Source organism: Cervus elaphus, chromosome 31, assembly GCF_910594005.1.
Source record: "Cervus elaphus chromosome 31, mCerEla1.1, whole genome shotgun sequence".
Lineage (NCBI taxonomy): Eukaryota > Metazoa > Chordata > Mammalia > Artiodactyla > Cervidae > Cervus > Cervus elaphus.
Genome location: NC_057845.1, coordinates 21,481,380 through 21,496,170, shown reverse-complemented (window position 1 = coordinate 21,496,170; position 14,791 = coordinate 21,481,380). Strand labels below are relative to the sequence as shown.

Genomic DNA, 14,791 nt, shown 5'->3' with positions numbered 1-14,791 from the left:
GAAGAACCTGCCTGCCAACGCAGGAGACACAAGAGAAGCAAGTTCAATCCATAGGTTGGGAAGATCCCCTGCAGGAGGGCACAGCGACCCACTCCAGTCTTCTTGCCTGGCTAATCCCATGGACAGAGGAACCTGGTGTGCTGCAGTCCATGGGGTCACAAAAGAGTCTGACATGAGTAAGCCACTAAACAACAACAACAAATTGCCAAATATTCTATCTCTGCTCATCAGCATTTAATTATTGTTGTTGAACTGTTAAAGGATTTTGAGAAGATCATTATTTGACAAAGTACACCCATGGCAGATTGATCTGTGTTCATAGAAGATATTCATTTTTTTTATGATGGTGCTATTTCACTTGTTTAATTTATTGAGCAACTATCATGTGCTGGGTACTTTCCTGGGAGCTGGCAGTTCATGTCTTCTGCATTGAAGGTGGAGTCTTTACCGTCTGAGCCACCAAGGAAGTTTTCTAAATAATATTTATCTAAAAATTCCAGGATTTTGAAATAAAGTATTACTACATGCCAGCCATCAAACTGTTTTTGGAAGCTTTTTAAATTTATTATGAAATAATATTTCTCATGTGTTTGTTTGGCATCCTGGATAGTGAAGATTAACTAAAATGGTGAGAAAAAAAAGAAAATGTGAAATAGCAACCTCGAGAGAGTTGAAGTGACATTAGATACATTCTTCTTAGAAGCAGGAACAATCAAATCCAGCTTTGCCTCAAGATTCAGATAATTCTAAAATATTTAACTTTCTAAATAGAGGAGGTTATCCCAATTAAGTAAATTATAATTTGTATGGGAGGACCTGATTATAGGAAAAAGATTGCTTTAAAAAAAAAAACTAATAAATTCCCCCAAACAACAATTATATTAAAATATACATTATACTTTTTTGAAGGGTATATAGTGTCTGCTGTATGTTTGGCAATCCTGATCAACCATTTGAGAAAAGATAATCTTAATTTTTGTTAATTAAGGTGACTATAAATCAAAAATAATTGTGATTAGGTAAGTAGCCTAATTAAAGCACAAAAAGTCCCTTGATTAATGTATGTCTGATGAAGAAATATAATGGCAGATATGAAAAACAGCTTTAATTTCAAACCCTTCTGCAACCACAAAATACTTAGTTCTCAAACAATCTGATGAATATAAATTGACATTGTGAAATGACATAGTGTTTTTGGTCAAGGATCATTCTTTCTGCTGCAGAAGGAAATGGCAACCCACTCCAGTATTTTTGCCTGGAGAATTCCATGGACAGAGGAGCCTGGTGAGCTATAGTCCATGGGGTAGCAAAGAGTTGAACAGGGCTGAGTGACTGAGCAGGCATGCATCCTTTCTGCTAATCCAGAACCTAATGCCAGATATTCATATGCTTTCACTTCTCAAGCTATAGAACCTGTATAGAAATTTTGACTCTTCTCAAGATCCAAATATTTGAAGTTACTAAACAGTACCAAAGTATTGATGTTATATACTTATATTTTATGGGTGTAACATGTTATGGCTGCCTCTAATAGGACCTAGAGATCCGTGAAGTAATATTGATCTTCAAATAAATTTGACTGTCATTTTTACCAGCAAAATGAGTGTATGTGGGAAAAGAAGAGAACTGTACCTCAGGACCAGCAATGTATGGTGAACTATAGGCAGGTCTGGAGAACAGAGGAAGGAGGCTTGCTTTTGTAGAGGAAAGGTAAATTGAGGAGGCTGTGGTGGTTCTTCATTGGCTGTAGGTGGGGGCCAGTTTGCTGTTCTGGGTCAGGAAATCTTTCTTCCTGCTGGGATCTGCAGGCTGGGGTTAATTATATGCATGGCAGCACCCTTTTCAGGGCTTCCAGGCTCCAATTTGAATGAAATTTGTTTATTTTCACAGTGCATGTGTCTGCATGCTCAGTTGCTCAGTCATGTCCAGTTCTTTGCAACCCCATAGACTGTAGCCCATCAGGCTTCTCTGTGGAATTTTCCAGGCAAGCATACTGGAGTGGGTTGCCATTTCCTTCTCCAGGAGATCTTCCTAACCCAGGGATTGAACCCATGTCTCTTGTGTCTCCTTCATTAGCAGGGGGACTCTTTACCACTAACACCACCTGGGAAACCCTTCATAGTACATAAATATTTCCAAATTGCTACTAGAGTGCTTATATTTTAATTTCTTTTGAAATTTATTAGTGGTTTATGCTCCTGATTTCTGTCGCAGTCTTTCTTTGATTTTAGTATCAACATATCATTGAAATGACCATTTCAAATGATGTAACCATAAGGTCAATGAAATTCAGAGTTCCCATTATAAATTAGCTTTCCTCCAAAGAAGAAAGGACATCTGTTCATGATTTTTCCCAACTAATTTCTATTTTAAAAGAAATGACATTTCCCAAGGAAAGAAAATTTCCAATAAATGGTATTACCTTAAAAGTGGAAATTACAGTAAACTACAGGCATCTGAAATCAAACTAATTTGGGAAAAAAACTCATCTTTCCTCATAGACATATCATTAAGTCATTCTGTCTAAAGTACCATAGGCTTGAAATTAGGTAAAGCAGAGATGCCTCTGGTGCAGTTTTCAAATGTGGAACACTTCTATTCTAGATTTCTATTGGATTTGTATAACAACACACCTTATCTCCCTCTTTTTATTTATTTATTTTTTTTGTTGACAAAGTAATGTCTCTCCTTTTTATTATTTTTTTCCATTTATTTTCATTAGTTGGAGGCTAATTACTTTACAACATTGTAGTGGTTTTTGTCATACATTGACATGAATCAGCCATGGATTTACATGTGTTCCCCATCCCGATCCCCACTCCCACCTCCCTCTCTACCCTATCCCTCTGGGTCTTCCCAGTGCACCAGGCCCAAGCACTTGTCTCATGCATCCAACCTGGGCTGGTGATCTGTTTCACCCTAGATAATATACATGTTTCAATGCTGTTCTCTTGAAACATCCCACCCTTGCCTTTTCCCACAGAGTCTAAAAGTCTGTTCTTTATATCTGTGTCTCTTTTTCTGTTTTGCATATAGAGTTATCGTTACCATCTTTCTAAATTCCATATATATGTGTTAGTATACTGTAATGGTCTTTATCTTTCTGGCTTACTTCACTCTGTATAATGGGCTCCAGTTTCATCCATCTCATTAGGACTGATTCAAATGAATTCTTTTTAATGGCTGAGTAATATTCCATGGTGTATATGTACCACAGCTTCCTTATCCATTCATCTGCTGATGGGCATCTAGGTTGCTTCCATGTCCTGGCTATTATAAACAGTGCTGTGATGAACATTGGGGTTCACGTGTCTCTTTCAGATCTGGTTTCCTCGGTGTGTATGCCCAGAAGTGGTATTGCTGGGTCATATGGCAGTTCTAGTTCCAGTTTTTTAAGAAATCTCCACACTGTTCTCCACAGCGGCTGTACTAGTTTGCATTCCCACCAACAGTGTAAGAGGGTTCCCTTTTCTCCACACCCTCTCCAGCATTTATTGCTTGTAGCCTTTTGGATAGCAGCCATCCTGACTGGCGTGTGATGGTACCTCATTGTGGTTTTGATTTGCATTTCTCTGATAATGAGTGATGTTGAGCATCTTTTCATGTGTTTGTTAGCCATCTGTATGTCTTCTTTGGAGAAATGTCACACTTCTGAATAACCAACAAATCATAGAAGAAATCAAAAAAGAAATTAAAATATGCATAGAAATGAATGAAAATGAAAACACAACAACCCAAAATCTATGGGACACTGTAAAAGCAGTGCTAAGGGGAAGGTTCATAGCATTACAGGCTTACCTCAAGAAACAAGAAAAAAGTCAAATAAATAACCTAACTCTACACCTAAAGCAACTAGAGAAGGAAGAAATGAAGAACCCCAGGGTTAGTAGAAGGAAAGAAATCTTAAAAATTAGGGCAGAAATAAATGCAAAAGAAACTAAAGAGACCATAGCAAAAATCAACAAAGCTAAAAGCTGGTTTTTTGAAAAAATAAACAAAATTGACAAACCATTAGTAAGACTCATTAAGAAACAAAGAGAGAAAAACCAAATTAACAAAATTAGAAATGAAAATGGAGAGATTACAACAGACAACACTGAAATACAAAGGATCATAAGAGACTACTACCAGCAGCTCTATGCCAATAAAATGGACAACTTGGAAGAAATGGACAACTTCTTAGAAAAGTATAACTTTCCAAAACTGAACCAGGAAGAAATAGAAGATCTTAACAGACCCATCACAAGCAAGGAAATCAAAACTGTAATCAGAAATCTTCCAGCAAACAAAAGCCCAGGACCAGATGGCTTCACAGCTGAATTCTACCAAAAATTTAGAGAAGAGCTAACACCTATCTTACTCAAACTCTTCCAGAAAATTGCAGAAGAAGGTAAACTTCCAAACTCATTCTATGAGGCCACCATCACCCTAATTCCAAAACCAGACAAAGATGCCACAAAAAAGGAAAACTACAGGCCAATATCACTGATGAACATAGATGCAAAAATCCTTAACAAAATTCTAGCAAACAGAATCCAACAACATTAAAAAAATCATACATCGTGACCAAGTGGGCTTTATCCCAGGAATGCAAGGATTCTTTAATATCCGCAAATCTCCCTCTTTTTAAATGCCGTATTTCTTATTTAGAATTTTCAAGTTTCCGACAACTCCAGTAGCAAAGAAATCTGATTCACCTTCCTTAATCCAAAGTTTACCAAATTTATTTGCTGAGAGAATGCTTTTTCATATCAGACCAATTAACATTTTCTGGGACTAGTGTCTCACAGAACAAATGCTACTAAAATACCCGGGCATTTTAGTTGCTGCTGGAATGAAATCCATATCTGATTAACAAAGAGGTTTTCAGTTTTGTAAAACTCAGCGACCAGCTTGGTACTGGCCCAGCAACCTGTTGGACACTCTGAATTATTGATCTTTTAGAGGTCAGCAGTGATTAGTAAGTGACTACTCAGGTGGCGCTAGTGGTAAGGAAACCACCTGCTGATGCAGGGGACTAAGAGATACGGGTTTGATCCCTGGGTCCAGAAGATGCACTGGAGAAGGGAATGGCAACCCACTCCAGTACTCTTGCCTGGAGAATCCCATGGACAGAGTATTCTGGCGGGCTATGGTCCATAGCATCACAAAGAGTCAGCCATGACTGAAGTGACTTAGCAGACTTTGAGAACAGACTCAATATATTTAAAAATCCAACATCTTTGGAATTTGACAGTACCACTTTGGAGTGGGCAACTAAAATGCATATTTCATATTTTGGAGTCTATGAAAATACACTGAATTTAGGGACAGAAATGTACTGAGCAGTGCTTAATGGAACTGTCCTTCAATGTGAGAGGGATTCATACTTACTTGCAGAACATAATTTTCTGGGAGCTCCGAGGCTCTTTAAGCCCAAACTTACTTGTTCACATTCTGTCACCCAGTGAAATTCCAACTGTGGCGCTCTCTGACCTCTCACTTGAATTAGAGAATCAAAGCAATCAGGGCATTTTCTACCCCGTGACTTTGCTTCAGCTTTTTCTCTTCCCCCAAATGCCTTTGTCCTTTATGCCTCAGCCTCCACCCATCAGAATTCTCTGCTGTCCTCAAACTTCCTCACCTCTCTATTACCTTTCCCCATTTTCTTCTTGGTGGAAAACTATTTGTCCAAGCCTCTATGAGGTCATCCCAATGATTCCCTTCTTTTTACGTCCCAAGGATTTTGCTTGCCTCTTTGTTATAACACATTCTATGAAATACTGTTACTGAGAAATGTGTAATAGTCAACCAACATTGATAAGGCACTTTTAGTAATCAGAGACCATGTTTTACTTTTGAAAAACAGTGTCTTGCACAGAGTAATTACTCAAAATTTGGTGGCATGGCAACCTCAAAATTGGCCTTGATCATCTTTTTTGCATTAGGAAAGTCACATGAAAACTCAGATTGAAAATCACACTCTGAGTTTCTGTTTATTAGTCTTTTACTGAAATACATAGGTCACTTCACATGTGAACAGGTATTTCTTTCTTAAGGACCCAAGCATTTTTGGTATATTTTCTTAATTCACTTAATTGGTCACTTAATTCTGGACACTGTACAGCTGGTTGAAATTTTTTAATAAAATGAAAAGGCAATATGATACATACGACTCTGTAGTCAAATTTTGGTTTTTTATTCCCTCCAGATGTTGTTCTTCACTCATTTCTTTTAGTGGTTAGAAATTGTTCTTTTCTTAAGGAATTCCCTGGTAGTCCAGTGGTTAGAACTGTATATTTTCATTGCCGAGGGCCTGGGTTCAATCCCTGGTTGGGGAATAAGATATCATAGGCCTTGTGGTGCAGCCAAAACAAATATTCTTTTTTTTTTTTTTTTTTGACTTTTTACTTTTAAATAATTTCAGATTTACAAAACTGTTTGAAAAATATTGCAGAATTTCCTTATAATTTCCAACCAGTTTCCCCAAATGTTAACATCTTACATAATCAGGATACAATTCGTAATACCAGAAAATTAGCACTGAAGCAATTCTATTACATGCTCCATAAGCCTAGTCATGTTTCTTTAGCTGTTTCACTCAGGTCTTTTTTCGTGGTTCAGGATCTGATCTTTAAATCACCTTGCTCTCCTCCAGTCTGACATATCCTCAGTCTTTCTTTTCCCATTAACATCATGATCTTAAAACATTCAGAGAGCATATGCATCAGTGATTTTTCAGAATATGAATCTCAGGTTGTCTGATATGTAAACAGTGACTATATCCTTTGAGAAATATATTCATAGTCTTTTGTGAGGATTATTTGAGTGGAAAACATTTGTTTCTCCAAATGTTTTACTGAATCATAGACTTAGTTTCCATGGTATAAGAATGAATATTTTAGAGATTTTTTTAAAAAGCAGAAAAGTCTTATTTTTCTTCTTTGCAGGTGATTTTTCCTGTATAATTCCTTTGAAACACTTATATGTTTGTTCAATACAAAAGTTTTTTTAAAGTCATACACATTATGCATTTTCTTTCTTAGTAATCAACAGGTAGATAGTATCAGATAAGTCAAGATGTTGAAATGTAATTGTTTGAAGTGATCCATTCATTGCCCTGGTTGGAAAATCTTGGGCTTGATTGGTATACCTCTTCAATGAATACCAAAGTCACACCTAAAATGTACTGTTTTAAACTGATATGGCTAAATATTTTTGTAATGCATGTCCCTCCTTCTTTTCTAATGTTCCCTACACTCTGGAAAACTTTTCCACCCTGATTTTTGATAACTTCTCCACTCATTTTGACCAATTCCTGCATTGACCAATTTACTCTAGCCTGGTTTCCCTCCATACCACTTCACTGAAACTGCTCCTTTAAATAGGAAAGATGACTTTCTAAAGCTAAAGTCTGCTAAAGCAGACTTTCTAAAAGCTAAGTCTGCTACTCATGTGCATCCTTTAACAATGTTGGCTACTCTCTTCTTTCATGAAATGTTTACCTTCTCATACTATCTGAGATACATTCTTTCTTGGCTCTCCTGCTACTTCCCAGAATGCTTATTATTCTCTTCCTCTTACTTGCATTTACATAGAGGTATTCCATAGGTTTATTCTTTAACCATACCGTGCACATTCTCTGGACTGTCTCAAAGGCTCCCAGAGCTTTAGTTATTCCCTTTGGGCAGATGACACAATCTTTAATTTGGATATCCATCCTGATCATAATTTCCCATAGATACATCCAACTCAATTAGCTCTCAAACAAAATCACTGATTTCCCCTTTAACGTGAACTTCTTACGTCTCCTAACCTCCTACTAAACTTAGGTTGACATTAAATCTACTCATTAAGTTCTCCCAACACATGTTGTCCACTGCCTCCTAATCTATACTACTCTCTTTATCTAGATGGTTGTTCTTCTCTCTTTTCATGTTTGCACAGATGTTTTTTAGGTGCGCTTTAAACTTTACATCAGTGCTGCCTGCTTTATAAACTCAACAATAATTTAAGATTCTTGTGTTTATAATTAGCTTTATTGTTTTATGTTTTATCGTTAATTGTAGACATGTCAGTATTTCTTCACTGGAGTATAAATCCTTCAAGTGACATTTGTGGTCCTCATAAGGTAGCCCAGTGCCTTACTTACATAGAGATTTGTTGAAGTGACTTGAAATGAATCACTCCTGGCTTCTTGTTGTAGTTTTGGTTATTTGTTTTGTTTAATTTTCTTTAGCCAGCCATGCAAACAGCATGCTCCTCTCAGGTATGATAATGTCACACTGTAACATGGAGGCATTAGTATTTCTTTTTTATTCATTCATTCATCCATAATAGGGACATAGAAAATTAGAGTGGAAGCAGCTAGAATTGCCTAGAAAACATCTCAATTACTCAGAGCAATATCTTGGGCAGTTACTAAATTAACATTCTTTATATCAAACACAGTGTACTGAGGTGGGAAACACAATCACATACTTGCAATTTACTCTTATTCCCATAATGATCTGCAGATCAAAAAGGTATGTGTTCTGACATTTCATTTTGGAAACTCGATGCTATGGTTGTTTAATTTATCTAATTAGGACCTCTTAGCACCTCAAATAGGTACCTTATAAAATAACACCACCACCACCCAGCTGTTAGCCTAGGAACAAAAGAATAAATCCAAATTTAACACTTCTCAAAGGTGAATCTGTAACGTTTTGATGTCTTGAGAGCATTTGATAACAATTTAGTGTTCTTAGAAACAGTATACTAATTTGTTTATTGTTTCCAGACCTCTTAATAAATTTTGAAAATAGTTCTTAAAAACTGAACATTGTTTGGGTAAATATTTGTATGAATATGCTTAAGTATAATCTTTTATAACATAAAGCTACTTTTCAGGCGTTCGTGGCTGCTTTTGAGAAAGAAAACTATTGATGTCAGGATCTGAAAAGTGAAGAGAATGAAACACAGAATATGGTAAGTGACTTGCAGATAAACTATTTCAGCCTCATCTAATCTAATGCTCCATTGTATAGTTATCATCTGTAAGTTGTATACATATAAATGCATCCTTGTGGTGGTCACTGTTGGAACCAGTTGTGAGATATGACCACAGTGGAATCAAACTCCGTCTTCTCATTTACATTTATTTCGATAAACTTGTAACAGACACGTGGCTATCAAACACAACAGGAGATTTTTATTCTGATTTTTAATTGGGGAGAATTTGAGATGGCTTGTAAGATTGGGGCACTCATATTTGTGCTTTGGTAACTGTGGAGTTATAGAAGATAGCGTTTAGGGTCAAGATCTTGCTTTATACAAGAGCAAAGGCTTTCCAGTTTCTTAAAATTTGGCTATACTTGTTATTCAAACTATTCAACATTGACATGCAGCAGTTAAATAAATCTATCTTGATGCTTAAAAGGCTTTTTAAAAAGTAGTTTACAAAAAGCAAGTTGGTTTTCCTGAGTTTATAGAATCTCTAGTGTTTGGGGTTATTCCCTTGTTGTGTTTTCTATAATGGTTAAAGGTCCTTTGCTCATTCTATTCAGAAGACACTCTGTAGGGCTTCTTAGGGGACGTGTTATAGGGGGCTGAAAAAACAAAGGAAAGACAGAGGAAGAGTGTTCTGGAGCCACTTCTGGAGCATGAAGACACGCTGCTGCTCTGTACTCTTGGCAGTCCTCACCCTCCCACCCCACCCAATGCCCAATGAATTCGTTCATGTTCATGGTGGCAGTGGCAGGAACCAGATTTTTCCTCAGCTGGTTTCCTAGGAACTGTCGGCTGATCTCATTTTATTTAGTTAGGATCATTCTTTTAGACTAGGATTTCTTAAATTGGGATCAAAGAGTAAGCTTTATATAAGATTATTTGCAATCCCTCTGAAATAATATGTAGTATCCTGTGTGTATATTCTTTTATCCTGTGGAGATGATCAATAGGTTTTTATCAATTTTTAAAGAATCTTGATGACACAAAAAGTTTTTATCTAGCGTGGTTCTATTAATTTAGAGCAGATGTGATTAAAGAATTTGAAGGAAGTATAGAGATTTTATATCCACATTTTTATTAGTATTCCAGGTGGTGTTGGCTGTAAGTTTGCACCTTCATGACTCCTTTTTAATTATAAATGTTTTTAGAGAAATAAAAACTATTCAAAAGAGTTTTGTTGGTGCTTTCCCTTTCGTCATTCTCTAAGTCCTGAACCAAATTTAAATAGTTTTTCTTACAAATTAAAAAAAACATAAAACTCCACTGAAGTTTGCTTTATAGCACTTTACAAACCTTCACATAGACTTTTTTAAAATTTTTTTTACATAGATTTTTAGTTATTATATGACTAAATGTGTATATTTTAAAAGACATCTATTTTTTTTTTTTCATTTTCTTCCAGTATTGAACCCTGTTATATGAATATTGATCCCTGTTGCCTCCAGAGTTCTATTCTGTTTGTTTTGTTGTTTTTGCTCACAGTTGTAAGTAGGAAAAGCAGTTCTGATTGGGTCATAATTTTTCTTCATTTTTCTGGAAACTATGAAAAATATTTGCTCTGCTTCCTGCACAGAATATCTACCCCTGGTAGTATGGACACTGTGTCACACTTCCATTTACATTCCTAAAGTTATTTATTCCTTGGTATTCCAGCAGCCAATTTTATTTTCACTCAACTCTGTTTGTTAGGAGATTCTCAGTTAGCCTGTATATATACCAAATGATAACTGATTTTATCTTTTTCACTAAATATGCAAGTTATAAAGGAATAGTACAGATATTTTGAATTTTTTTTTTTTTTTGAAGAAAGGGAGGACAGAGGTTATCCTGTTTTTTGATGAGCCCAAGAAGGCCTCCCATGCCAGCCCACATCTCCATTTGATGGTGAATGTGTTTCCCACCTCGATGACATCTGAAGCCTTTTAGCTTTAGTCATTGCACCACAATTATTTTTTCTTCTCTTCGTGAATCAATTTTCCAGAAGAAAAAGTTGAAATTTGATAAGATCAATGTGGAAAGCCAAAAGTTGCTCTGAGTTACAGTGTTATTTCTCAGCCAGATGCTTGTCTCTTCTGCCCAGCTGGAAAATTTCTCTGTGAGCAGGGATCTCCTTAGTTCCAAGAGGGATAAGCAAAATGGGATGAAAATATATCTGCTGTTACATGGATGACCCCACTCACACTGACTTTGTCAGTGAGTTTTCCTTAGAGTCCTTGGAGGAATGCTTTGCCTAACCACCTAGCCCAACATTTAGGATTTACTTTTAAGATGGTCAGTTAATATTTCTTAGACATAAACTTTTGGCCAGAGTAACTGGAAACTTGAGTTTATTAAACTTTTACATACTTAACTATAGTCTTCAGGGTATTTTAAACTCAGCCATTTGACTTCAGACCTACTTTTTTACCCCCCAAAATATACAGCGTGAAATGTTTGAGAAGTAATAGGATATAACATCTTTTTCAAGTCCTTCATATCTTATTTCATCCAGATAATAAAGAAAAATATGCAGCATTCCAATGATTAAATATAATAGACATTGCTCGAAGCTTGAATTTCTAGGAAAATTAAAAAGAAGTGGTAATGACATGGAATTTAGACACCTAAATACCTAAGCTAATAATATGTATATAAATGTGTGAAAACCTAGTTTGAAAAACAAAAAAATATAGATATGTAAATGACTTGTGAGAACTTATGGATCAGTAGGAAACTTTTTAAAAAATGATAGCACTATGCATGTTCTGACTAGAGATTTTCCATAATGTATTTTGGGGGAAAAGAGAAATCAATCAAGTTTAGCATAAATATTTATGATAAAATCTCTCTTCTCACAGAAAAACAAACATCTATATCAGTCATACCTTAGCATATATACATGTATACAAAATATAATTTTAGTCCATTTTGTTTACAAAAACAAAAGAAGTCAGCATACATTTGTTCATGCAGTGAAAATGTCTTCAAAACACACATAGATTAGTAGTTATATTAGGGGAACAGAATGATTAGTTCAGTTCAGTTCAGTCACTCAGTCGTGTCTGTCTCTTTCCGACCCCATGGACTGAGGAATGCCAGGCTTCCCTGTCCATCACCAACTCCCAGAGCGTCTCAAACTCACGTCCATCGAGTTGGTGACACCATCAAACCATCTCGAGCTCTGTCGTCCCCTTCTCCTGCCTTCAATCTTCTCCAGCATTATGGTCTTTTTTAATTAGTCAGTGCTTTGCATCAGGTGACCAAAATATTGGAGCTTCAGCTTCAGCATCTGTCCTTCCAATGAATATTCAAGACTGATTTCCTTTTGGATGGACTGGCTTGATCTCCTTGCAGTCCAAAGGACTCTCAAGAGTCTTCTTCAACACCACAGTTCAAAAGCATCAATTCTTTGGTGCTCAGCTTTCTTTATAGGCCAACTCTCACATCATATATAACTACTGAAAAAAACTGTAGCTTTGACTAGATGGATATTTGTCAGCAAAGTAATGTCTCTGTGTTTCAATATGCTGTCTTGGTTGGTCATAACTTTTCTTCCAAGGAGCAAGTGTCTTTTAATTTCATGGCTGCAGTCACCATCTGCAGTGATTTTGGAGCCAAAATAAAAAGCCTCTCACTGTTTCCATTGTTTCCCCATCTAACTGCCATGAAGTGATGGGACCAGATGCCATGATCTTAGTTTTCTGAATGTTGAGTTTTAGGTTAACTTTTTCACTCTCCTCTTTCACTTTCATCAAGAGGCTCTTTAGTTTTTCTTGACTTTCTGCCATAAGGGTGGTATCATCTGCATATCTGAGGTTATTGATATTTCTCCTGGCAATCTTGATTCCAGCTTGTGCTTCATCCAGCCCAGTATTTCACATGATGCACTCTGCATATAAGTTAAACAAGCAGGGTGACAATATACAGCCTTGGAGAAAGGAAAGAAAGCCATCTTATTTTATGCTTTACACACTTCTATTTTACTAGATATTTTAACCTCAAGAAAGTATTACTTTTATATCTTAAAAGACTCATTCATGATATTTATTAAGCAATTTTTCAGATGTTTGTGTTGCCTATTATTTGGTGGCCTTCTGTTTAGCAATATTTATTTTTTCAACAGAAATGAATGAAATAACATTGCATTTGTGCTATATTCTTAGATTATATAAAGTTTTATTCTGGTAAGAATCTATGTTATATTTTTGCCTTCTTATCTCACAGCAATTAGGATGACTCATTTTCTTTTTCTCCTTCTGGTTAGGATTCTTGAGACATTACTTTCCAGTGTCTCATTCATCAGTTTTCTTTTAGGTTCAGCTAAATTATTATCAGAGATTATTTGTTTCCCATGCAAGGCAAGTTTTCAACATGGTCTCAATTTTACTTATTGTTCCTATACCTTCCACAGATGCTGAGCTTGAACTAGTATCAATATTCATACATAATTTTGTGTGTGTGTAAGGAACATGAATATATATGTGTAATTATAGATTTTTAAAAATTGATTTATATATATATTTTTAAAAGTCATAAACAGAAGGTTTTACTTTGACCACCTAATGTGAAGGCTGACTCATTGGAAAAGACCCTGATGTTGGGAAAGATTGAAGGCAAGAGAAGGGGACGACAGAGGATGAGATGGTTGGATGGCATCACCGACTGGATGGACGTGAGTTTGAGCAAGCTCAGGGAGTTGGAGATGGACAGGGAGGCCTGGCGTGCTGCAGTCTGTGGGGTCACAAACAGTTGGACACGACTGAGCGACTGAATTGAACTAAAACAGAAGGGAATACTAAGAGTACAGACATTGCCAACGTTAATGGATGGGAAAGTTGCATTTGCTTTGGGAAAGACAGTGATTGCCTGAGTTTTAGCTCCCATGTGAAAATGTTATTGAGTCAGTCATATCCGACTCTTTTTGACCCCATGAATTGTATCCTGCCAGGCTCCTCTGTTCATGGAATTCTCCAGGCATGCGCTGGATATGGTGTACTGGAGTGGGTAGCCATTCCCATCTCCAGGTGATCTTCCTGACCCAGGGATCTAATCCAGATCTTCTGCATTGCATGCAGATTCTTTAGCCAGATTCTGAGCCACCAGGGAATCCCTAACTGCTATTTGGATGTCAGTTAATAGGAAAGTTACCATACAAAAAGGGAGCCACATTACTGAGCCAGTAATGAGAAAGGGAGAAAGAGAGGGAGAGGAAGGGAGGAAAGAGAAAGAAAGAATGAAAGGAGGGAAAATCAGGAAAAAGGGAGAGAGAAAGGGAAGGAAGGAAGGGTGGAAGTCAGGCAAGCAATGGAAGAAATTTGTGTATAAACAAAGGGCACTCAGAAGGTTTCCGGTCCAATGTGTTTCCTTTGCTTATTCCACAGATTAGATTGTCAAAACTCAGCGTCTCTCAGAAATCGAGGCTATTAGCCATTCGCAATTTACTTTGAATTAATTTAATCAGATTAGGATTTTGCTTAGAGCCTGCCAAAATCAGCCAGCATGAGGAAAATGGAGTTTCGAATGAAAAGTGGAACTGACAAGAGAGTTTGATTTTGAAGCATGGAGCTGCTGTTCCAGGAGGGATGGATGTGGGGATTTAGTGGGTGAGGAGAGCCTGGGGCAGCCAGAGGGCAGCAGGAGGGCCCTGGATGCCCACGGGCTGATTAGAAGAGTTTACCAAGAGGTGAGAAGTTTCCCAAGACAAACAGCATGCTTTGTGCTCTGGCGAAGGTCCCTGGTGGCAGCGCACATTCTTGATATCTGCTCTAGTTACATTTAATCACAGTGATATTATTTGTGAGCTTTAGAGGTACCGCGTTCTCTGAGAGGACAGCTGAAGGTT

At 36.8% G+C, this 14,791-nt stretch overlaps 1 protein-coding gene across 6 annotated transcripts in view; it reads left to right on the top strand.

The window, feature by feature from the left end:
* Positions 1-14,791, top strand: part of LOC122687327 — a 716,827-nt gene that overhangs the window by 419,725 nt on the left and 282,311 nt on the right. For all 6 annotated transcript variants that reach the window (XR_006339106.1, XR_006339104.1, XR_006339103.1 and 3 more), the window contains one exon: positions 8,872-8,949. Coding sequence is in view for 1 of the 6 variants with exons in the window: in XM_043892695.1 (XP_043748630.1) it covers positions 8,872-8,907 (36 nt within the window). In the remaining 5 variants the exon portion in view is untranslated. The remainder of the gene's footprint in view (positions 1-8,871; positions 8,950-14,791) is intronic.